Here is a 26,450-nt window from a genome sequence, read left to right as displayed (position 1 = left end):
GGAAAATGTTGTACATTGTGGGCAAATAAATGAAATTCAAATTTAATACTATTATGGATTTGTTTATACAAAGCTCTGTGTAAGAATGTCATCATGTATCACAAAACAGAAAACAAAACAAAAATAGAAGATAGAAAGAAAAATTAAAACTAAACATGGTGCTATTTTTTATTTTTTAAGTTACATTCAATTTTAAATAGCATATTATATGGTGTGCTTTAAAAATCTCAAAAGAATTCATTCTTAACAATATTTGCATATTAATTGTAATTTTACAGAGCTGTTTTAGAATTATTTCTGCTTTCCATTTTTGTTACATTCTGCTTTGTTTTCCATATCTGTGTTTCTATTTCCAGTTGTATCTGTCATTAATTAACATATGTAATAGAAAGTTCAGTGTCATGTACAAATGCATAAAAGAGAGTAGTATGTATACATGGTTCAACTGTATTTGTATAAATTGAACTACATGATAAGAAATACTTTTTCTTATAGCGCAGCAGTGTCTTGCCTAGGTACTATGTACCAGCAGCTTGGTCGAATGACTGGAAGATCATATGAAGAAACTGTTTACATTTTGCTGAAATCACTTAAAAATGCAGAGGTATGATAAGTCTGAATTTCTTTAAAATGAAAAGTTTCTTTTTAATATAAAACTGAGAAAATAAATATGTCTCTTCCGCAGAAGGGAGGATTTTTATGTAAAAACCAAATGTATTGCATAATTTTTAGGATATGATTAAAATGTTGATATATGCAGCTATTTTATTTTTAAAAGGTATATCACTTTCAACTTTGTTTAGAAATTAAACCTCATTCATATTTTCCCCAGAAGATATATATTGCCATCTATATTTTTGAATAAGTTATTAGCCTAAATTAATTGTAGCATAAAAAATATTAATCATTTTAAATAAAAACAGATACTTTTTGATTATCCGCACCCTCACTAAATAGTCAGGAACTTGTTGCTGACTTTGTAAAGCAACTGCAAACTAATTGGCAACTATTTTTTTGCTAAGCTAATGTGCAAAAAGCAACAGCTGCTTTAAAATTGATGGTATGTTGAGAATTCCATGTAAGAGCAATCAATCAATGAAATTGTAAAAGCAAGAAACATTAATAATAAAACTCTTACCATTTTCAAGAAATCCTTCTTTTTGGCACTTTTGTTCTTCCCATTTACACAGCAATCTGTTTTTGCTTTAAAAAATCGGAGAATTGCCCAAACTTGCTGTCATACTATATAGGGTATTGCACCAGCCAAAACAGACATACTATATGTATACCTGGGTTGCCACATAAACACTTTTTGGTGACATTGTGGGCTGCCATATAACTTCTTTGATCAGAGTCATAGCTAGGGTTTTTAACACCTGGAGACAGCTGAAGATTTCGCACCTGCTCTTGTTTGCCAAGAATGGAAAATATTTAATTCTAAATTTTGTAACATCGGGTTGGCTCTAAGTGGATGCTGTGCCCAGGGACAGATGTCCCTCCTTGCCCTCCTATAGCTATGCCTCTGACTTTGATGGCATACTGCTTTGCCTCGTGAATATGTCTTTGTAATTTTTCTGTAGGGCTGTAGATAATCAGAAAACACCTGAAATTTTCTGTATATTTAAATTAATTGTATTGCTGAAATATGCAGCTAGTAGTTAAATTGTGAATAAACAAAATCATCATTTTATCAGAGTTAAATATTTTAGCATTAAATTAATATTTAGTTAATACAATACCTCTCCCCCTTATATGAGCATGAACTTGCTTAGTAAGCACGAACTCACGTAGGGCAAACACTCAGTTGGTGTGAACAAAATTTGATTCCTGCCAGTGATTATATGATATTATAGTATGTAAATGGTTAATGTGAAGCAAAAACTATTCCAAAAATAAAAATTGAGTCCCCAGTCAAAGCTAACTCTTTATTTGGTCCTATGAGATTCATGTTAACGAGGGTTTACTGTATTTATGTTAAAGTAATTATACTATTTCAAAGTCTATAATTATGCTTGTTTTTCTCACTTAACTATTCGATATAATTATAGTATTATTTCTTAATAAGCTTTTTGTCCAATTAAAACTTAATACTTTATAATAAAATATGATTAAATAGTTAAATATTTGACATGAATTTTTTATATGAATTTTTTATAAGAATCATGTTTTGCACGGATATCAGTCTATTGAAATATGTTAATTCATAGTTATATACCTAAAATTAAGAAATAAATTGATCAGATATGTTGTATAAGTATCTCATATTGTTGCCAGTAGTATCATCAAAGTATATCAGCCCAATTCATCATCATCAGAATTGCCAGTTCTATCAGAAACGTTAGCCAAAGAAGTATATATTGGTAGTAGAATTCTATGGCATAATACGAGTATGTTCATAAGCAGAATTTTTATATATGTATAAATGAAAGCTTGCCTTTGTTGTGAAAAATGAATAATGCTAATTTTCATTCTTTACATGTAAGTCTCAAACGAGATGTGAAATAATGATTTCAATGGAAAAAATTGTATCTGGACTTGGAAATGCTGCCACTTCAGTACATAAAGATATATTCAAAGCTCTACGACACTGTTTAACAGACCGTGTAATGACTGTGAGATGTTCTGCAGCAAAGGTAATGCATCTTACTTTGGTTTAATTTTTTTAAAGTCCTTTATCTGAATATTAGTTGAATAAAATTTTAAATAAGGTAAAATTTAATGATATTTTCTATAGATAAATAATTACTTCTTTTTAGCTAGTCTGAAACTAAACATAGTCTAAGTCCAGTTGCGTTATTTTATATTTTCTGTTGTGCTGAAATTAATTCAGCATAAGCACATGTTAAACATTCTGTCACTAAACTATGATCCACATGTATTATAAATTAGTACTTGTTATTTGAAACTTATATGCCTCTAATTATATCTCATTCTTTTCTTTAATGAAAAGTCTTTAATGAAAGTTATTGTTGTGTGGTAAATATTGAGCTGAAGAGTTATTGTTGTGTGGTAAATTTGAAAAGTGTTTTAATTTTTTGTGTGAAATGAAGCAATTTTTTTATAGGAAGGAATAGTTTTATTTAATTTTGTTTTTGACTATATTGTTTCAATATCTTTATGATTTCATATTTGAAGAACTTGTTCTTATTGACGGAAAACCGAAGGTTTATTATTATTATTATTATTTTAACACCTTTATTTAAACCAAAAGTTTTATGAACCAAAAAATTTATAGAGATACAGTTTTTATAGAGGTCAAAACTGAATGGTGTCAAATCTGATGCATATGATAGATACTCTAGTGCATCTGATCCAAGCTGTAAAGCCCATTTCTACTGGCCCATTTCTTCATATGCATTGTATATGCAGTTTTCCAGTCAGAAAGTAAATTCACTTTTATTGACACATATGATGCAGTGAACAGAGACAGTCTGGAGTTGGACCATGTTCAACATATCTGGGGATCTCATATCATGAAAGAGCAGCAATTAGATGTTGTCAGTAAAAAGTAATGACAACAGTAGTAGTGATTAGCTTCAAGGAAAGAATACAATATTCCTTAAAAATACTTATTTCTGAAGTTCAGAAATACCAACATTGAAGTTCAAAGTTCAGAAATATCAACATTGTAATGAAAAATCTGCATATTGAAGAAGATAGTAAATTTATTAGCCCAAAGGGGAATTAGCCCAGAAGGACTATTAGTCTCAAAGCAACTCTTTGCATCAAATCACCAAAAGCATTGAATTTCTTTTCAAATTGTCATCACCAAGAATTATATATAAAGAAATTAAATAATAATATAGAATCTGCATGAATGTATGCATGTTTCTTGTATTGTGAAAACAATGGTACCTAGAGCCATCAAATCTTGTCTGTTATAAAATGATCAAATTTTGACTGACTGACTTAATGTAGTCCTTCACCATAATTATGAAGATCTGGAAGCTTGAATTTTGAATTTGTTTTATTATCCGTTTCATATTTTGTAAAACTGTAATGAAGTTTTGATTAAAGTACACAGTGATTTCAAAGCAAGAAGTGGCAACACTGTACAGAATAAAACATTTTAACCTCCAATGTGTGAGACTATTTATTAAAAATTCTAAAGATATGCTGTTTTCAAATACTTTTAGCCCAAAGGGACATTAGCCCAAGTGCTCTCAAAACGTGTATGGGCGTATATCAAATTTGAAAGATTCCTAATTTTTTTTAGGTATTTTTTTAAAGATAACAGCATTTTCAGTGCTAATTATTCTTATTGAAAATTGATCAGTATTAAGAAATTCAAGCTTAATAAATGTTCATGTCGATGAATTGGCAAAAACTTTGCATGATAAGTATTTCTTAATTCTAGTTCTGCTTACTGCTTTACTTTTGTATGATAAGTATTTCTCAGTTCTAGTTCTGCTTATTCCTTTACTTTTAAAGAAAGAAGGGGGTAACTTTTAGCTATCTCAGACTTGTTGCAGGAAATGAGATAAGACATTGGCAGAATTTTCTTCTACCAGACAAAAAGTTAGTGGCATTCTTTAAAAAAATTAAATTTGAGAAAATCATAAATATTCTGCTTCATTAAATAGCATATTTAATTTATATGTTTATATTTCTAAATACATTTGTAAAAGTATGTTTTAGGGTTTCCCTTCACAAAACTTGGCGATTTTTGGTGGTACATGGATACCGAGTTAGTGCAATTCTTTGACTTGTTATTTTGGCCTGCATAGCGGCGATTTTTGCACCAAAAATTGCTGCTGTGCAAGCCAAAATAACAAGTCAAAGAATTGAATAAACTCAGTATCCAAGTACACATCGACCTATTTTTGCTTTAAAAAAAATCCCCCAAATTGCACAAAAATGGCATTGCGCACTCCCTTGATTTTGTCCATGTACACATTGATCTATTTTCACTTAAAAAAACATCAGAGAATTGAATAAACTATGCTTTACACACTCCCTTGAGTTTGTCCGTGTACACATCGATCACCCAGTTCTACAGTAGAGGCAAACAAAAAAATACATAATATCAATAAACTATATTTTAAACTAAACAATAAAATAACACAAAAAAGGAAAACCTGTTATGTATTTTAGCACTACATAAAGCAAAAATCCCCTTACCTTATTTAGAAATTCGTTCGTCTTCAGTCTGTGGCACACAAAATTCCTTAACAGCATCCAAAAACTTCCTAAAATTATCTGAACTACAATCCGTACATAGGCATCGCCACAGAAATTCACAAAAATAAGAGTAAAAAATATACTACGTAGTTCCGGACTATGGCTACTAAGTTAACCTTCATTTACACAATTAATTCACTTAATTAATGCACTTTTCCCCTTTCGTTTCAAATCGTACAGAAACTTCAAATTAATCCTACTACATTCAGCCATTGTACCATCTAAACAATGAAACAAGCAATGTACTTCCTGAGCAACACACACCACAAAAACCCTTGCAAAACATCCCATGATTCAAAATTTCCCAGAATAATGCAAATGATTACAGCCTAATAGGGTTTCCATAACATTCAACTGCTCAGGTTACCATAAATGATACAACAACTTAGCGATAAACGAAACAACTTGGTGATAAATGAAACAACTTGGCGATAAACGAAACAACAACTTGGCGATAAATGAAACAACAACTTCGCGATAATAGAAGGGGTACCTTAAAGTCAACTCTAAGCAATACATTTATTAGTTTGAATATACCTTTTTGGAGACCTTATTTCAAATTTGATAATATTGAAGGTGCTATATTTCAATTTTTTTTTTTTTTTGGTAAGAAATATGCTAAGAGCTTAATGGGTGGTAAATGAGACCAGGATATATTAGTTACATGAGACCAGGATATTAAATTTAAAAACTAATTTAACTGCATAAATCAGTTTTGAATACGTTTATTTGTATCAGGAGTGTAGAGGTAAGGGTAGTGTGGCTAGAATTTTGGGGTTGTGAGTTCAAGTCGCAGAGTTTTACTGCATATCCTTTTGTTTACAACTTTCTCTGCTTTGTATACAACTGTTTATTTATTTATTTATTTTAACTTTATTAAACTTTTCTATTAATTTATTAATATAAATTATAATATAATTATGTAATATATATAATATATAATATAATTATATATAAATTATAATATAAATTATAATATAATTATATATCTAATATATAATATAATTATATAATATAAATATAATATAAATTACAATATAATTATAATCTAATTTATAATATAATTGTAATTATAATATAAATTATAATTATTTTCACTAATATAAATTAGTAGTAATTTTCACTAATATAATTAATATTATTAGAAAAAACTTATTAAACTTCTGTATTAATATTTTTTTAATAAAGGGAAATAAAAGCATTACTTATATATAAGGCTTTCAACTTATTTTTGTATGAATGCACATATATGAGCAATTACTTAGATATCTTTTATTTATATTGTCAAGAAGGGACTTTTAAATCACCACATTTAAAATTTGTAAACTAAAATTATATTTTATGCATTGTGTATAGTGCATTTTGAAACATTTTTAAAACATAAATGAAACTTCTATTAAAAGTCCAACTCTGAAGTTTAAGTTAAAATTTTATGTTACAAAGCCTCCTTTTTATTTCAAAATTTGGGCATGTTTAAAAAATATACAGTCTCTTATGACAGTAGATTGCATATACTGAAAAATATAATAAATATTATGAAACTGTTCTGAATCCTTTTTTTACAGTTGCTCTGTGTTTTTAAAGTGATAGCTATTTTTAAATTAGTGGTGTGATTAATTTTATGTTTTATATTAATAATATACTTTATTATGCATTTATTACATATAATTTACTTTATATTATTATATTTTAATGTATATTATAATATATTTATTAAAATACTCTGTTCTATATTTATTATATATATTGTAATATACTTTATTATATGGATATATATTATTCACAAATATTTAAGGCTTCTTGAAATGTAGAGAATTTTTTTTTTTGATTACTTTAAAAATAAGCCTCTAATTGATCACAGATATTCATAGTGTGCATTTTAAACACATTAGTCTAAAAATTACTAGCATGCTTTTTGATTTCTTCCACAATCAGTTTAAAAGTTTACAGAAAACGAATTCAGGTAGCTTGAGAAATTTTTTTAACTCATCATTCATCTTTAATGTGCAGTTCCTTCTTAAATGTTAAAATTTCTCACCTTTCATTAATTACTTAAAATCTGCCAATTCTGTTAAATTAAAATTCACTTCTGTTAAATTAATTGTGGAATAATATTTATTCAAATTACATGTGTCATATCTTTTTTGAAAAAAAAAAAAAATTATTATCTAAGGCTTTATATTATTATCATGTATCTGTATGATAAGTATGTTTATTAAAACAGATTGTCTCCATTACATTTCTATTACAGATTATTGGTTGATTAAATGTGAGTTTTGTTTTAGAAAGTCTGGGCTTCTAGTAGTAAAAAATCATGAAACAGTTTTGTTATAGATAATTTATAAGTATTCTTTGGTGAGGTTTTTTTTTTTTTTTTTCTTTGAAAAACAGCATGCATATTTAAAAGGCTGGAAATCGGTGGAGTTAGTGAAGTAAGACAGACCTTTTTTTTTAAAATTACAGCCAACTCAGTTAATGAAAAAGGAATTTTCCTACTTTTAAAGCAAACTGCAAACATTAACACCTAATATTAGGATGATATTGGATAGTTTTTTCTTTACTTACATAGACTATAGTAATTCTTCATAATGCTAGACCCATCTTTATTTGATCTATTTTTGATGGACAGTATCGAAATTACAGTACTTCATCTACATGTATCTATTCATCTGTTTTTAAAAACCAGTGATGCCTAACAGCCAGTGTTACAAACATGTTCCAGAAGTTGAATTTGTTTTTTGTTTCACCTAATTGAAAATATATTGACCAAATCATTTTTAAACTGCTCTTTTTACTTGTAATCAGTTACAGTATGAGCATGTAGCAAAAAAATCTGAAATATTATATATCATTTGCTTTCTTATATCTAACAAGAATGTTCAACTTATTTCAGTTCTAGTAGAAATTGAACTATGTCTTAAATATTTGTTTCAGTGTCTTCAAGAAATGCTGAAGCACTCCCCATTTCTCTACACAACAGATCTAGAAACAGTAGCATCTTTATGCTTTAGGTCCTTTGAAGGTTCAAACTATGAAGTTCGATGTGCTGTTTCTGAACTTCTGGGTATCATTGTAGCTACTACACAGCAAGTATCTCATCCAGCTGGTAAGTTTTAAATTTACGTTGATTTTAAAAAAATCTTCCACAAATTTTATAGGTATATCTGGAATACTAAAACAAATTGCTTTTACCTAGGTGTGTGTAGCCACAAAATGCTTTGCTTTCATGTTTTTTTGCTAGAAATTGTGTTGAGCAGTGTGAGTTATCATTCAAGTTGCTAATGCTGAGGGACTGAAAAGCTTTCTGCTTCTTGTTTCTGTTTGCTCATGATCACCTAGTTTGTCTTGTATCGAGTTTTCTTCTAGGGGTATCACAAAAGGCAACAGAATACAGTACTCTTTAATTTGTTGCTAGTTATTGAGTCAGCAGCACATGTTTGCAAGAAACTTTGCATTTTTTATCATTGATCCATGTTTTTATTCTTATAGCTTCAATGAAAGAAATTACCAGTTATTACCAATTAGCAGTTTAGAAATTACTGTCAAATGCATGTCTGCTAAATGTATTATATTAGTTTACTTGTATCAGCTCAGCACTAGCATGCTCCGGTGGGATTTTTGGCTAAATATGCCCATGAATTTTTTTTTTAAAGAGCTGTTATTGTTCTGTGTCTCTTAAAATTTGTTAGAGACATTTGTATATTTTAAGAAATTATTTTATATGTAGTTATTTTATGTTAATCATTTATTGGTAATGGAAATTTTCTTATTTCATATTGCAACTGAAAAGTCTTATGCAATCTGTAATAGATGCCCAGGAAGCAGTATCAATTAATTCAAATTTCCCCATGTATTTAGCTTTAATTTAACATATCATAATTAAAAGTAGTATATGATATATAAAAATATATATCATATACTGCTTTTAAAAAATATACTATTTATTTCTTATTAGCATATTTTCAAAAAAAAAAAAAAAAAAAAAAAAACTGTTCGAGTAAATTGATAATACTCATTGATAATACTCATAATACTCATTGTTCGAGTACTCAAAATAATTGATAATACTCAAGTTGACTGTGTAATTGATAATTAACTCAAATAATTTATTGATATACTCAGACTAACTGTTCAAGTATATTAATATCTTAAAATAATATACTTGTTTTATAATTTAAATTAACAAAAAAGTAACATAATCACTTTAAATTTTAGTTGGGAAAAATCGTTTACCAAGTCTAGAGGAAGTATTGGGATTGATGGCTTCTGGTTTTCTTCGTGGTGGCATTGGTTTTCTTAAAGGTAGTGCAGGTGAAATGATCAAAGGTGGCTCTTCAGTCAGCAGAGAAATTCGAGTTGGAGTTACTCATGTAAGTCAAAATATTCATTTTACTCCAACGTGGAAAAAAAAGAGAAATCAAATGAGAATCAAAATACTTTGATATTCCTTCCCCTTATGTAATGGTTTCTGTGTTATGGATGTAAAAATTAATATTTTGATTATTTAAGCTGTGACATTTCTTACAAATTTAACACACAGACTAAAAAAATTTTTACAAGTGTGAAAATTCAATTATTGTTAGTAATTTCCATTAAATTTCATTTTAGGCTTACGTAGTCTTTATCCTAAAGCTTGGTGGTGCTTGGCTTGAAGCCAATTTAAATACATTGTTGACACATCTCTTGGAGCTTGTAGCAAATCCAAAAGCAGTTCCAACTCACGTTGATGCAGTGTACAGTCGAAAATGTGTTACCTTTATTCTTCAGTCAGTGCTTGGCAGGTTACTAGGTGAAAAAGCTCAAGCTTCAGCTTGTAAAGAACTAGTTCGAATCATAATAAAACATGTAAATGAAGGTGAGTTTTGATATTGAATTCATGTATGTATTAAAGTACGAGCCCTTTGTTAAAATTTACCTAACTTATCGGTAGTTGTCGCATCTGACATAGGAAAGAAAAAAATAGACCAGTTTTAAAACTTTTAGACCTTTTTCTTTTTTTAAATATCTTTTTGTTTCTGTCCTGTATGACATTGATTGAGGCTGTAGAATAAAGAACTTCATTTTATGTTGAGATACTTCTGTGTTACTTTGTAAATTTCATGTACTATTAATTTTATTATATTTTGCAAATTATCTCTCATATTAGATTTTTTGGTTAAATTTGTACCGATTATTAAGTATAACTGTTTTCTATGTTAGATAGTTCTAGTGAGACCTCAAGTAAAGATAACTCTCAAGATGCAGCTTTAAGTCAGCATGTACTTGTCTGTGCTTTGCAGCAACTAGGCTCATTGATAAGTGTGCTAGATACGACTGCTGCCACAATTGTCTGTGATCCTTCTGTTGGTATGTTTTTAAAGTGTATTTTATAATGTCATAATTGCAAGTAATTCTTTTTGTTTTGTATATTGTTTAATACATGAAATGCTGCATCTGTTCGCAGAGACATTAGACATCGGAGAGTCATTAGACCAAGCAAAATAGTTAACATGTTAATTGAATATATCAAAGTACACAAGAGGATTCAAACAGAGGTTAAACTACCAGTGTTCAGTAGTCTGCCAGTGGATAACACTTGACCACTGGCAGACTGTGCAATAATATCTCTCATATTATATATGATCCTCTGCAAGCAAACAGGTCTTAATAATGATACGAATCCTCCCAAAAGCTTTAATTCTTTAACATAGAAGACTTATTATAATTTTTGTTCATGATTTAATACATGATAAGTAATTATAACAGAAATTGTGTTTAAACAAAGAATAAAAATTGAGACTCTTTTCCTCATTCCTTTCTTTGAATTTTGAATAATTGTTGGTTAATCTTTGGATTATGGTAACTTGGCGAAAATTTGGCGACCAACCCTGCTACAGCAACCTGGTAGTTTTTGTTTAGTTTAGTTTAGTGACGGAGGACGTGGGCACCATCCCTTTACCGTTATGGTTAATTGGTAATAGCACCACGTCCACCCTTATATAGAGACTAGTGGGACTACAGGTCATACTTTACAGTACTTACGATATCGTACAATATAAATAAACCATACAATTTCCTACATATGCTTGATACAGTATATAATCAAACAGGACTATTAAAGCATAATGCTGGTGCGTATACAGTTAAAATGCAGAAGTTAAGATGTAAAATACTAAGTATCGATTTAAGTTATATGACTAAATAATATTATATTATTCATGCATAAAAACCTTTAAAAAAAATAAAATAAAAAAAAAAATAAAGAAAGAAACTTAAAAAAAAAAAAAAAAAAAAAAAAAAAAAAAACATTATCCTACATATACATGATACAGTATATAATCAAACAGGATTATTAAAACATAATGCTGGTGCATGTACAGTTAAAATGCAAAAGGTTAAAATGCAAAATACTAAGTATCAATTAATTATATGATTAAATATTATTATATTATTCATACATAAAAACATTCAAAAAAAAATAAATAAAATAAATAAATAAAAATAAGTAAATAAATAATGCACTGTATATATATATATACATAGAATATGCCATACAAAATAATACACATACACATTAGGAGCAGAATGTGGAATATAGGATCATACAAATACAGGATCAAGTCGTGAGGATCATTGAAAAGTACATACTTAATGTGCTTCACAAATTCAGCCATAAGTATCATTCATACAAATGTAAGCATTCTGGAACAACAAAAACCAATAATGGTGTACCCTCATATTTGCTACAATACACTACACTGGTACAGTAATTTCTTATGAAATATTTTACTTTTACATTTCAGAGACACAAAATTTGATAGAATTTGTACTGAGTGACTATTTGAAAGGGTACGTTAAGACTGTGGTAACTAATAAGCAAAGTAAACATATTGTTTTTCATAGGGGGTGCATAAGATACAGTACAATGATCATTTCATTAGATCAGTCCGTTATAAGAATATCACTAAAATTTATAAATGTAGCATTAAACCAGAGTTTACCACGAAGATTATGTACTTTGCATCAATGCATTATGCCTATGAATGCTACACCTGGCACAGGTCTATTCCAAGACCTTTCACCTTTTCCATAACCTTGTTAATTTTATTAATCAAGTGCCTCTGCTTGATTAGAAATTTGCAAAAGGCTTGACGATTTTGCGAAGGGAATCTGATATGTAAGCCTTCTGTAAGAGGGCATTTTTCAAGGTAATGCTCCGGAGAGCCTAACTCTCCGCAGGTGCAAAAGCTGGAATCGCTTATTTTAAATCTCTCAAAATAAAGAGGAAAAGGGCCATGCCCTGAAATATAACGTGTCAGATGGGGATTTCCACAGCATCTATCTTGTGTAACGTAAGAAATATGGTAATAAGTATGACGACCAGTGGTACTATAATCCCATTCTTCTTGCCACTTACTGATTGCTTTGAGACGTAATGCAGATTTCAAATGTGAATGCGGCCAAGGTATGTGAATTTGTTCAGCAGCAATTCCAAAAGCGGCCTCCTTGGCGAGAGTATCTGCAACTTCGTTTCCATATTCACCCATATGTGCCTTTATCCAAGCTAAGTGGATGTCATGGCGTTGATGTTTTCTAAGGTCTTGTTGAATATCTCTAATGATTTTGGATGGGTGTTCTGGATTACTAATCGCATAAATAGCTGAAAGGCTATCAGACTTTATAGTAGCCCTTAGGATTTGGTGGGTTAGCAAGTAGCGAATAGCTTGCGCTATTGCTACTGCTTCCCCTTGAAAGACACTGTTATTGTTAGCCAAATGGCCCTTCCATTGTGCAATGACACTATTTTTTTGTAAGACAGCAAATGCGCTCCCCACATTTCCTTCAATTTTAGATCCATCCATATAAATTACTATACTCGAGGGGCTACGGTATTCTGTAGGCGGGACATGTAGTCTAATGCCAACACCATAATCCGCAGGGTGAATGCTGTCAGATGTTAGTTTGGTTTCATATTCATCCGAAGTAAAATTTTCTTCAGCAAATGCTATTGGCTTGTGTAGCTGTATTAACATTTGTCGTGCTGCTTCCTCCTCAGTTCTAATATGCAGTGGGAGCAAACCAGCCAAGACATTTATTGCATCAGTGGAAGTAGTAATATATGCCCGAGTTATTCCTAAGGCAAAAGGGCGCTGAATAGTAGAGAGATGCTTGATTTTTCTCCTCTGCATAGGGAGAGCCCAAATTGCTGCTGCATAAGTTACTAACTTTTCTACAACCGTTGTGTATAAGATCTTTTGAATGTGGTGGTTCAAACCCCACTTGTATCCATAAAATTGTCTTAGTTGTTTGGCGATGGCCAGGGTACGCTTTTTAATAGAGAGAACATGAGGAATCCACGTAAGTTTTTCATCGAAGGTAACACCAAGATATTTTAATTCTTTTACAATTTTGAGCCTCTGACCATTGAGTACAATACGCGGTCTCCTTGCCAAAGAGCCTCCCTTCTTAGGCACCAGTAAAATTTGACACTTATTTTCTGCTATGACTAATTTCAGTTCGTCACAATTTCGTTGGAAAATTTGACAGGCCTCATTGCAGTTCTTTTGCAATTCTTCACGAGAATGTCCCTTGACAACCAAGGCCGCGTCATCGGCATAGGCAAAAATGTTCGTATGCGCAGGCCAGGAAGCATTGAGTAGCTTATTGAAGGTTAAATTCCAGAGTTGAGGACCTGCGCAGGAACCCTGCGGGCATCCTCTCGTCTGTGACTTTTCAATAATTCCCGCTGAATGTATAATCATTATTCTTCGATCCTGTAGATAATGATTTATAGTATTAAAGATATTGCTTGGGCAGCCAGAACTTCTTAGAGCCTGCAAGATCGCTGGCCACCATAAGTTGTCAAATGCGCTCTTCAGGTCTAAGCTGATGAGTGCTGTATGGAGACCGTGATATTTGTTGTCCATGATAGCCTCTTTGATATCATGCAAAGCGTGTAAAGTGGAAGTTCCTGGCCTAAATCCATATTGCCTGGGACTGAGGATATTATTAACGTGTAGATAATAGCGTAATCTGGTCATAAGGAGTTTTTCAAACAGTTTACCAGGAGCCGGAAGTAAACAGATTGGTCGGAAAGATGTGGGTTCTGCTGGATTGCGATCTTTTTTCAAAAACAACACCACTTGTCCGATTTTAAACGATTTCGGGAATGTACCCGTAGCTAGCAATTTATTGAAAAAGCTAACAAAGATTGTTGGCTTGGCCAAAACGACTGTTTTAACGATTGCATAATCAATGCCATCAGGGCCAGGGGCCTTTTTCTTTGGCAAATGCGCTAATATATGTTTTAGTTCTTTCAATGTAATATCCCTATCTGGTGGCACGTTGGTAGACATCTGTTCTGTACGTGTAGTTGCTTGTTGCTTAGAATCTTCGGTTGGGTCATCCTGACTGAAGACGGAATCCAGGATCTGTATTAATGTTTCCCTTGTGTAGTCCTGAGTAACATTTATTCGTGTAGGGATGTGTAACTGGGCAGGCCTAAACAGCTTTCCAGTCATAATCTTATGATGAATACCATAGATGTTTTGTGACTCTGTACAAAAAGCATGCCATGAATTGATTTTAGCCTGCAAAATTGAACGTTTGTACTTCGCTCTTGCCTGTTGATAAATTGGGAGGGACTTAGCTGGAAGGTTTAGTCTACGCTCAGTCTTTAACCTTCGACGTAATGCGTGACATTGCCTCTGCTGAATACGAAGTTCACTACTCCACCAATTGATCGTAGTCAGTTTTTTAGTACTACGCTGTGGCAATATGTCATCACACGCTTGCTGTATACACTTTTGTAGAGTCACTGTGAAATTCTCCAATTCGTCTCTAGAGTTTGCTTGAGTTAGCTGTTGTTCAATACCTTCAAACAAATTCTTGACTCTAGTAGTAAAAGCACGTTTACACCTACCAGGTAGGTTGTAACGACGAATAATATTAATTGTCGTTGGTTGCTCTATTGAGAAAGTAATGTAACGATGGTCGCTTAAGCTAATTTCATCATTAACCCTCCAGTTTTGTATTAATGGCACAGCTGAGGCTGAGCTGACCGTCAAATCAGGCCAGCCTTGTGAGTAGATTCTGTCATATGTCGGAGGAGCGTCTGCTGTGTTATGTAAAACAAGATGATTAGCAGACAGAAAATCCTCCAGAAGGCTTCCTTTGTCATTCGTAGAAGCATACCCCCAAACCGTGTTGTGGGCATTATAATCGCCTGTAATTATTTTAAGAGGAATTTCAATCTTTTGCAGGGTATCTGTAAGAAACTGTGTAGTAGCCAAAATATCTGCAGAAGGAGGAGAGTATTGTGAGATAAACAGTAAAGATGCTTCTTGTGCTTCTATAATGATTGCAACATTATCGCGTTCAATTGCAACGATAGCCGGAGACCATTTTTTGTTGCAGTTAATAATAATGGCCCTAGGAGGATATTCTACATTTCCTTGTTGATAAATTGTCCATTGCAAGGGAAATCCCACTGCAATTCCGTCTCGCGTGTAAGGTTCCTGAGCTATTATCAGGTCAGCACCAAATTCTGCTGCAAATTGTGCTAGTTGAGCAACTGCTGCTTTTGCTCGCTGTAAATTTATTTGTATACATTTGATAGATAATGTACTGCATATTGTATCTTTATTTATGACGTTTGATAAATCAAGATTAGCAGTATTCTGTATTATCTCGGATTGACTGTACCTTGCGCTGGTATTGTGGGCATTCTGGAGCATAGGCTGGATGGAAGTAGCTGTATTTGGTGCCATAGCGGGAGTTGGCCTCACCACAGTTCATACACTGTGGTTGTTGGGCTGTGCAATCACGGTTCCCATGTTCTTCTGCACAGTAGGAGCAATATTGTTTTCTACTTCTGCAGTCAGCTTGCTTATGCCCATATTGCTGGCATCTAAAACATCGCTGGAGGCCAATATGCTCTGAGACTCTATGAGCCTGCCAGCCGAGGAAGATTTTTCTGTGCTGCATGATGGCTGCAAAGCCTGTCGGCTCACACTCAAAAACCCACTTGATTTTGCGTTTACAACGTTCTTGTAATCGGAATAGGGGTTTAAAGGTGGTGCTAGGCATTCCAGTGACGCCGCTGAGTTCTGCGAGTACTTCTTCTGATTGTGTGGATACCGGCAAATCATGGACGGTGCATCTTGGCTTACGTTTCCATGGACGGGTGACTTCCGCTGGGATATCTTGTTGTTGCAGTTGTTGTTCGAGGATTTCGACATCTTCAGTGGATTTACAGACAACCTCGAAACCTCCTTTGTTGAGCTTAGAAATTCTTTCTATACCTGCCTGTAGCTTGGAAAGTGGTACTTTAGCGTTTAGCTGCGCCTTTAGCTCAGTCTCTGTGACGTCCGCTTTGGGACGTATGTATAGACTTGGATTCTTATGTTTCTTTATAATCTCTGCAAAAGTTGGTCGAGAAGCTGTTGGCAAAGGTGGAGGTGCCTGTAAATCAGGTGGTTGTTGTGCTATCGGTAGAGGCTGAGAGCGAGCCAATTCACAGCAAAGCACTGTTGATGTATTAACACCTGTGTCTATCTTTGTTGGCTTGGCTGCTAATTCTGCACCTTGTAAGGCCAGCGTCTGCAACGCAACCAGGGAGTCTAATAGTCTGGTGCGAAGAACTGTAGGTAAAAGATATTTAGTACTTCTGGTGGTGGCCGCTACCTGTCTAATATCCTCACACAAAATAGCTACTTTCTCTGCGTAAGGCAAATCAGAGGTCAATAAATTAGTGGCGTCTACGTCACTTTGTGAATGCGCGGAATCACCGGCAGTTGGAATCACTGATTGACAGGACATGCTGTCCAAGAACTTTCTCAGAGTTGCAAATTATCACACTCGTAGTGTAACTCTTTATCAAATACTTAACGTAAAATAGCTATTGCTTATTGCTGTATAACAACCAATATATGATAAAATTTGGTAACAATAGGTCCCTTTCACACCCAGTAACAAGAAATTACAGTAATTAAAACATGTAGTAGAATAAGTAAGATACTAAACATAACTAACAGATGAACTATGACTAAAAATTCTCTAAATACAATCAAACTGACTGATTTTTAAGTGCAAGTAGAAACATAAAAATACAAGTAATTAAAATACAACAAGTAATACAGTAATTAAAAGATTAAATAAACATTTCAAGTAATTAAAGGTAAAATACAGAGTGCATAAAGATCAGTTCTCATGTAAAACACATCAAAAGCACGCAACTAGAGCTTTAAAACTAAATTTTTAGAGTTTGTCGAATAGTGTTCAAAGTTATCGAAAAGTTATTCGACGACGAGAGCTATAATGTCGAAACTGAAGATGAAAACGATGGAATTAAAAACACTATGCAAATCCTGTAAAAATGTTAAACATTTTGAAAAAAAATAAACATACCAGTTCTTGAAATTCCTGGTTGCAATGGATCCGAAGATATATACATATATTTTAATTAAAAATTAATTTCTGGACATGGAATATTTGGCCGATTTCTTAGGCCTACCAGGGGAACCACGTGGTAGCTAGGCGGGACCCTTCCGTTGCTGTAGTGGCAGAAGTGGTGAACAAAAACACGGTAAATTGCGACTGCCTATTTTCTTTTGTTAGAAGCACTAAAACACAAAAATCGGGAGAAATATCACTCACACACACTTAAACGATGTATCCAAGGATACAGGAGATATTCACGCACATTTTGATATATAATACACACGTCGCACTCAAAAACTTCCACTGAAAATTGAGCAAAAACCAAGAGCTCGGCGTGATGGCGTGCTTCCTCGTTGCATACTCCGGCGTACTGTGCTAGTTTTTGTTTGGACGCCATTTTGTTTTCACGAAGTAAAGGCATGTTTTTTTTTTTCTTCTTTCTTTTGCTCAACATTTTTTTACAACAATCTGATGGCTGAATTATGCTTATGCTAGAACTTTTATGGAACAAAAGTGCTTAATCATGACGAAGATTAGGTGCGAAATTGGGAGAAAGTGCAGAATCGCCCACTGCTTGTCGCGTTTTTAAGAATTGCACGTACATGGTATCATCCATGTACACATTGACCTATTTTCACTTAAAAATACATCCCAGAATTGCACAAAAATGGCATTGCGCACACTCTTGACTTTATCCATGTACACTGCTAACCTATTTAGTAACCTTTATTGCCTTATCAAAATGTCGCCAAACTACCTTTGCAATATTCCAAAGATTAGCCTAATTTTTTAACAAATGAAAATAGATCTGTTGTCATAGTATTCTAAATTCTCCATTTTAGAAGTTAATTGAAAATAAGAGTATAATCTAAAATACTTGTTTCTTTTATATATTAGAAATGTGTAAAAATATTTCCCATTATATAATTTCTGCTAAAAAAGCATTGAAATATTTTAGATAATTAAAGAATTAAAATTGATATTGATTGATTCAGCCAAGATCCTTCTCAAGATAGACTTAATAAATCTTATCAATCATTTTTCTGATTTCCCATCAGATAACTTAAATAGATAAAATATAATGAATTAATCATTTTCTAATTGAAAGATATCCCCAGAGTGGCTTTTATTCTTTACAATTAATAATAATAACTTAATTTTAAACCAAAGATAAATTTTGCTTTTCCTACTTTTTAAGTTAAAAACAAAAATTAATTTACAAAAAAGATTGAAATTTTTTAATAAATGCTTAATTAATCCAACTGAAATAAAAATGAAAAAGACACTGCCTACTTTTAAAAACTGAATTAAAGGAAGAGCACTTTTTTGAAATGAACCTAAACTTGTTAACATTCCAAAATATATAATAATGTCTATATTCTTTTCTTTTCTTATATGGGATAGAAAAAGTCAAAAACTGTAATTTATTGAAGCTATAATTTTAATTTTTATAATAATAGTAAACATGCGTGGGGTGTTTTAAGAATGGCTTCATAAAATATTTGAATTGATTCTATGCTGTCAATCTCCGCTGTAATGAAGACAACTTATAATGAACCTCCTTATATAAAGAAGAAATCTTTTGGTTCCATCCAATTTCCTTTGCACGTAATGTTATTTTATACTGTTATAGTAAACCTCCAACACTATGAAAATAGTGTATAAATAAATATCTTCGATAGAATTTTTTTCTAGTATTTCTGCAATTTAATGAAAACATAAAGCATTCCATTTAGGATATTCTTATTCCATCTGTGAAAGAAATCACCTTTTCTTTTACTATTACCTACATTTTTCTCTGTGTTTTAAACAAAGGCTAATTGAAACAGGTGTGACACCCAACTCTAGGAGAACACCAATACAATAAGCATATTTTAAGATACCTTATTTATCTGAATCAAGAAACATGGATAAGGTGTTTGATTCCATTGAAATTCCTTGACTGAGCTGGCAGACAGAACTGTATTCAAGGTTGATGCTATAATAGAAATCTTGAAATTTTCACTATTTGAGAAAAGAGGAAGTAACAATGGGACTGCAGTTTGAACAGTTGATTCTTCCTTCAGGTAATGAGAAGTTTTGATCCTTATTGATTTGCTGAGTCTAAATGCTATGCAAGTTCTCTCCTCTGAAAAAGAATTTTGCATTCTTTTGGTCTTTTGGAAGACACAAGGTATTCTTTGTAAAGGTTATTGAATTTTGTATTGCAACCATACATATTTGCACTCAAAATTTCTGATTGCAAAATAATTGTCATAATTACCTTCAAGATGAATTCATTGTCCTGTTAGTTATTTACTGTCAGATAAGAGTGAAACAATGGAAATTGTTAAATCGAATTTTTTCAAAAGGCTCAGAGTATTAATTATGTGGCATAGGTTACCTCCAGACACCTTTGAAAAATCATATGTTATCAATTTGAGTGTACATAACTCAAGATACTGTTTGCCATCTATGGCATTTTTTGTTCAAGTAATTCATTTGTGAATTTAATTTGTTCATGAGACTAGGTGTTCATTATACAAGCTTTCTCGGTGCTGTAATTTTAAAAAGAATAGTGTGCTCTAAAGCTGTCTTTGATATCATCTGTTTTTCTTCTGTAATGTTATTTTATGCATGTGTTGTTATAATGAATATTTTTTTGAATGTAATTCTAAATTTTATTTCCAGTATTGCAGTTTTCTTGTTATTTTATGTAATCTGTGCATTTTTCTTTTCTAGGAGTTCTTGAATCAGTTGTCTCCGTTCTTGTGCATTCTAGTTCTGCTGCTCGTCTAGCTGCAGCCTGGTGTTTACGTTCAATTACAAGTGCAGTGCCTACTCAGCTGACACCTTTGCTAGAGCGTTGTTCAGACCGACTGGAAGTCTTAAAATCTTCTCCTGAAGCCATTGCTGGTTATTCTGCAGCTCTGGCTTCTTTGCTTGGAGCCTCAAGAAATACTCCTTTGGGAATACCTCAGAATCGTGGCAAGGTAAAAGATTTTCAATCTCTTTATACTCCTTTGAGAATACCTCAGAATCGTGGCAAGGTAAAAGATTTTCAATTTTATTTATACTCTTGGTTACTCTTGAAAAAATTATAATGGATGATTATTGATCTTTATTATTGGATGCAAAATATGGGCCATAAGTAAACTGGTAATAGTTACTAAGCAGTGAAAAGAAAATCTCGCATTATTACTGCTGGAATTATAAAGTTTCAAATTTTTCTTTTCTCTACTTGCCATGTATTATGCCACATACTTTTTAAGTAATAAGCTAAAACATTTGCAATCTATTGCATAATTTACTTCCATGTTTGCCAAATGAATAACTCATAGAATAATAAATGGAAAGTTTAATTTGTACCTGATTCTTTAGTTATTTGTAAATATTAGTTAATTGTTTTTAATTTGTAATTTTTCTTTTAAATTTGTTTTCTGTAATTTGAATTTTCAGATGATATTTAATGTTGCTGAAGATCTACTGCGGAGTGCTTCACAGAATAGTAGACTTTCTTTACAACGCACTCAAGCAGGATGGCTGATGATTGGTTCAGTGATGACATTAGGTAAATATCCTAATCATAAGATGCTATTGTGCTGCAAATATGGGTTCTGAACAACATTTTATCTCAGATCAAATGCATTGTATAATTTATAGGAAAGCGTGTTTGAATATTTTTCTATATATATTTTAAAACTTTAGAGCTGTATATTAATATGAAAAATTCATTTATTTTTGTATTAATTCCCGTTTAGCGTATTATTTATTTTTAAATATAATATACTAAATTCTGTAAATGGTTATAGTAGTAAAAATTAGTAGTACTATATCTACTAAAAAATATATATCACTTACCGTATTTGACAACATATAAGATGCACTTTTTTCCTAAATTTGGTCTCAAAAAGTTACCTGCCTCTTATACGTGAAGGTAATTGCATTCAATAATTGTTTATTTGGCTTTTACAAAATGTGAGAACTAAAAGAAACTTTTTTTTCCTTGTGTGTGGCCGTCTAAATAAGGGTGTGTCTTATATGCCGTCAAATACGGTATACGAGGGCTATCCAGAAAGTAGATTACGTTTTGGAATAAAAAAATAAACAAAGTATAGGAAACAAATTTTATTATATACAGATGAAAGCCACACTCAAATACTACTTTTCTACATAGTCACCATACAAATTAAGGCATTTATCGTAGCGATGTACGAGCTTGGAAATTCCTTCGTCGAAAAATTCGGCCACCTGCGCCTTCAACCACTTTTTGGAATCCATCTTGCACAAAACTTGTGGTAACCAAGCTTTTCGCTGATGATTTCGTGCAACAAACTTCGCGAAATTTGTGGAAAACTCAAAGAAAGTTCCGTTATTGTGAAATTTCGATTTTCACGGACTTTAGCATCGACTTTTTCGAGAAGTTCGGCGGTCACTATGCTGGGTCTCCCACTTCGATCTTCGTCGTGAACATTGGTTCGGCCATTTTGAAATCTTATGACCCACTGACGCACTCCACCTTCAGTGATAATGTTGTCCCCATACACTTCACGAAGCTGCCGATAGATTTCTATCGGTTTACAGTTTTTTGCAGTCAGAAACCTTATTACTGAGCACACCTCGCAGCTCGCGGGATTTTCAATTAACGCAGACATTTCAAACCGTCACAGTATCTGAACGGAGCACAGCACGAAGCTCTCACTAGCACGGCTAGATGCAGACTGAGCTGCGCAACGCTCTGACCCCAAGATGGCCGCGCTAGCCCCGCCCCTAGCGGACACAGACGGAAACGTAATCTACTTCCTGGATGGCCCTCGTATTTTCTTTTACAACTCCTTATTGTTAATATGAATTATTAATAACAATTTACAAATTTATTGTAGGACCATCTGTTGTAAAAGGTCTTCTACCACGAATGATGTTGTTATGGAAAAATTCTTTTCCAAGATCTAATAAAGAATTAGAACAAGAAAGGCATCGCGGTGACGCTTTCACATGGCAAGTCACCTTAGAAGGCAGAGCTGGGGCTCTTGCTGGTGCGTTAAATACATTACATTAAATGAGAATTTTTTTTAAATTACTAACAGAGTTAAACTGTAAAATGGTCTTAAAGTTGTGTAAAATTGTAATTTAAAAATATTGACATCCTTACTACTTCACAGTTTAGATGTGTTTATTAATTAGAATTTGTAGATTAAATCTGTAGTTTACAATATTTTGTTCATTAATGGTAAATGCTGCAAAAATATCTAGGTGTTTATCTTGTAAAATCATAATATGTTACAAATCATATAATTAAAATACTTATCATGCAAATAAATGCGGATGAAATATTTGAATCTTCGAATCAACAAATCTTAAGAAAGATTCAAGATTAAAAAACTTGAATCTTTCCATTTATTTCATCATTCCAATCTTTGAGACCCTAAGCTAAGAGCTGTTAAATGTTTTAACTCAAAATTTTGAAGAGATTAATTTTTCTGATGTTCACTCAAAACATTTATTTTAAAATGGCATGTGATTATTGAAGTTTCAGTGGACCTGAATACAGTATTATGTTGTGGAAGACCTGAGGACCACATTATTAATTTTTTAAAGAGAATTTAATGTTCATCTTTGGTGTTTATCTACGTTAACTCCTGAAATAGTCTTCTCCTTTTATATCTGCTTTAATTTAAAAACGATTCTCGAATACATATAAAATATATGAAGTGTACTCAAATATATTTCGTCGAATTATTTGAGGGAAAAGGACATCAAAAATTTTAATTATGTTCCTCATTTACAAATTTCCATTTGTAACTTGTTAAAAAATCCAGGTGTATTTTTAGAAACTGTATTTTTAAATCTGATTTTTGTTAAACATAGATTGCAAATTTTACTTGAATTAAAAACTTTTGAATAAAATTTTTATCTTTCTTACACAAAGGCTTTGGAAACCTTTTTGTATACAGATTTAAGAAAATTTAGAATTTACTTCTCATCTACAAATAAATTAAAATGTAAAATTGATAGTTTAGTGATTAGTATCGTAATTAATAAAATAGAAATGACTATGTAGAGGATAATTTCAGTTACTAAGAAATAAGACAGTAATGATAGTGTTAAACTGTATCATCTTATATATAGGAGTTGTGGTTTGTAAATATTTCATCACCTTACCTCTCACACAGCTAGATCTACAATTGTTCTGTTTGTGTGTTGAAAGTCAGTTGCCGTCTGCCGTCTTTACCATTTACAGTACCTGCTGCTTATTAAACTCACTAGTTAATAAACTCAGCCACTTATTTCTTTAAAATTTGCAGGAACCAACAAATACATACTAATCAATTGAAAAATTACTGTTTATTAAACTCATCTTCATTGCTTATAAAACTCAAACATGACTAAAGCTGAGAGTCACAGAATATCTTTATGTTATGATTAACAAAAGCAGTCCTGCAAAGGCATTGGAAACAAGTTCTTGATTGTAAAAGAGTGAGTGTTTCTCAGGATTAAAGAAAAGCTGGTGTTAAGAGAACACTGGTTCTCTTTCTCGAACACCAGCTGATAGGGGATGGAACTGCTAACACATATTAAGTTTGCAAGGTGTTGTAAAAAAATATCATGAAATGATTCCTTGCTATAATTGTACATTATCTGTCCTTGATTTCAAAAGAGGAGTGATCATTGTACGCTGAAGGAAAAAGAAAAAGAATCATTGATTATACCTATAATAACCATGAAGTAACAGGTTGACTTCACAAACAAAGTGCAAACTTTCTACTGGCTAGAAAAGGAAATTCTGGATTTGGACAAATCACTAAAAGAAACATTTTTTCTTTGCTCTGTTTGTGACTTGTAACATGTTAAAAATGGCTAAGTGAAATGATTTAAGCCTGAAAGAAAGTATGATTTCCCGAAAGATTATGATACATTTGGTGGATGTAGCCAAAGAGAAGTAGCATTTAAAATGGGAATTTCCCCGACAACAGTGTGCAGTTTACTCAGATGTACTCAAAGAAAGAAAGAAAACTGATAATGAAATAATAAAAAATGCAAATGTCTCAAGGAAGCACAAAAAGACTCGAGAGACGTCAAATCAAAGACGAAATGGATAATTAAGAGATGTTGAAACTTGTCTTCTAGAATGATTTCAAGCTATTAGACTATAAAATGTTTCAATTTCTAAAACTCTTTTCATCACAGACTTTGTAGAATTTGCTAAAATGCTGGGAAAAAATTTTATGCAAGCTGATGGATGGCTCACAAGATGAAAAGAGAGAAATAACATTGTTTGTTAGAAACTATATGGTGAAAAGCAAGTGTCAAATCATCATTCAGCTAAGAACTGGATAAAAGATGTTGTACTTGGGGTTCTAAAAGAATCAAGCCACATGAAATTTATAACACAGATGAAACTTTGTTTTATAAACATTAGTAGAGCACATGTTAATGTTGAAAAGTGAACCAGTAGCTGATTTTTAGAAATTTAAAAAATGAGTTTCTGTGTTATTAACATGCAATATGGATGCTAAAAGTGAAACAGTAGCTGATTTTTAGAAATTTAAAAAATGAGTTTCTGTGTTATTAACATGCAATATGGATGCAACAATTAAAAAGGCACCATTGGTTACTGGAAAAAGTATAAAACCTCGATGTTTAAAAGGAGTCAAGAATCAAACTTATAAGAATAATAACTCATTGATAGCAAGCAGTATTTTAATGATTTCCTTTTGAATTGGAATAGAGAACTGAAAAACAAAAAAATAAAAGCTTTCAAATGTCATAACAGAAAACATGTCATTCCAACAAAGGTGAGCAAAATTGACTCTTATGAAAAGGCAAGTACTTTGAATGAGGTAACTAAGTCGATACTTTGCTAGAGGTAATACATATTGTTATCAACGTATGAGGAAAAAGTCTTCTAAAACACAGTTGCATCCATATTGCTTTAAAAATGCAGTTTTTATTTAGAAGAAGCCTCAAAGGAATTGCAATCTGTTTCTAATATTCTAGGCATCAGGGAAAGAAATTATGAAGATATGTTTTCAGAATATGTAACAGTTTATGATAATATTGAGGTAGTAAGTGACCAATATTGTAGAAAGTCTTAAAAGAGCTGCAGAAATTGAAATTGACAGTAAAGCAATATGGAAGAAAGTAACTAGATATCAGCCTCAAGAAATCTGAATCAAGGAAATCACTGCAAACCCTAAGATCAACTCTTGAATTAAAAGGTGGAGATTAAAAAAACTACCAATAAATGTATGAACGTGAAAATATAATTGCAAAACTCTTGATGAACAGTACAAAACAAATGCGGATAGAGCAGTTCTCTGTAAAAATAAAAATTTCATAGGTTTTGTAACAATAAATTTATATATACAAAAGAAAATCTGAAAGCTTTCAGATTTTATATCATGTCCAAATAGGCATTTTTTTTATTTGCAGATACATACATATTTTGAGAGCATTTAGGCTAATGCCACTTTGGGCTGGAAATATATAAAAACAACATGTTTTCAGAATTTCCACTAGACAGTCTTGCACGCTGGAAATAAAAATGTTTTATTTCATACTCATTTTGAAATTGCTGAGTTTTTTAATCAAAAATTCATTTAAGTTTTACAAGATAATGAATAGACAATAAAACAAATTCCAAATTCAGGCTTCCAGGTGGCCATGTTCGAGTTGAGGACTATGTTATTCAAAATTTGATGGTTATAGGTACCATTGTTTTTTTCACAGTGTGAGAAAAATACATACATTCAATGCAGCTTCTTCATTATTTAAATTCTTTAATACTGGCAATAATATTTGGTGGCAGCAATTTGAAAAGTGGTACATTGCATTTAAGTGATTCGACAAAAATGCGGTTTCGATACTAA

General features: G+C 31.9%; 1 protein-coding gene across 6 annotated transcripts in view; it reads left to right on the top strand.

Moving 5' to 3' along the window:
- The window catches only part of LOC118190182 (HEAT repeat-containing protein 5B), a 104,714-nt gene that overhangs the window by 10,013 nt on the left and 68,251 nt on the right, over window positions 1-26,450 (top strand). For 4 of the 6 annotated variants that reach the window (XM_085818148.1, XM_085818149.1, XM_085818147.1 and 1 more), the window contains exons 4-12: window positions 496-604; window positions 2,484-2,633; window positions 8,116-8,287; window positions 9,397-9,551; window positions 9,790-10,036; window positions 10,381-10,527; window positions 20,323-20,630; window positions 21,040-21,151; window positions 22,464-22,616. In XM_085818148.1, the coding sequence (XP_085674274.1) occupies window positions 496-604; window positions 2,484-2,633; window positions 8,116-8,287; window positions 9,397-9,551; window positions 9,790-10,036; window positions 10,381-10,527; window positions 20,323-20,630; window positions 21,040-21,151; window positions 22,464-22,616 (1,553 nt within the window). The remainder of the gene's footprint in view (window positions 1-495; window positions 605-2,483; window positions 2,634-8,115; window positions 8,288-9,396; window positions 9,552-9,789; window positions 10,037-10,380; window positions 10,528-20,322; window positions 20,631-21,039; window positions 21,152-22,463; window positions 22,617-26,450) is intronic. The other 2 variants (XM_035360961.2, XM_035360891.2) reach the window with 1 other exon arrangement.

Source organism: Stegodyphus dumicola, chromosome 6 (assembly GCF_044657685.1).
Source record: "Stegodyphus dumicola isolate Sdum_Otavi_A_Nest chromosome 6, ASM4465768v1".
NCBI lineage: Eukaryota > Metazoa > Arthropoda > Arachnida > Araneae > Eresidae > Stegodyphus > Stegodyphus dumicola.
The sequence above is the reverse complement of the archived record's forward strand: the minus strand, read 5'-3'. Positions and strand labels throughout refer to the sequence as shown.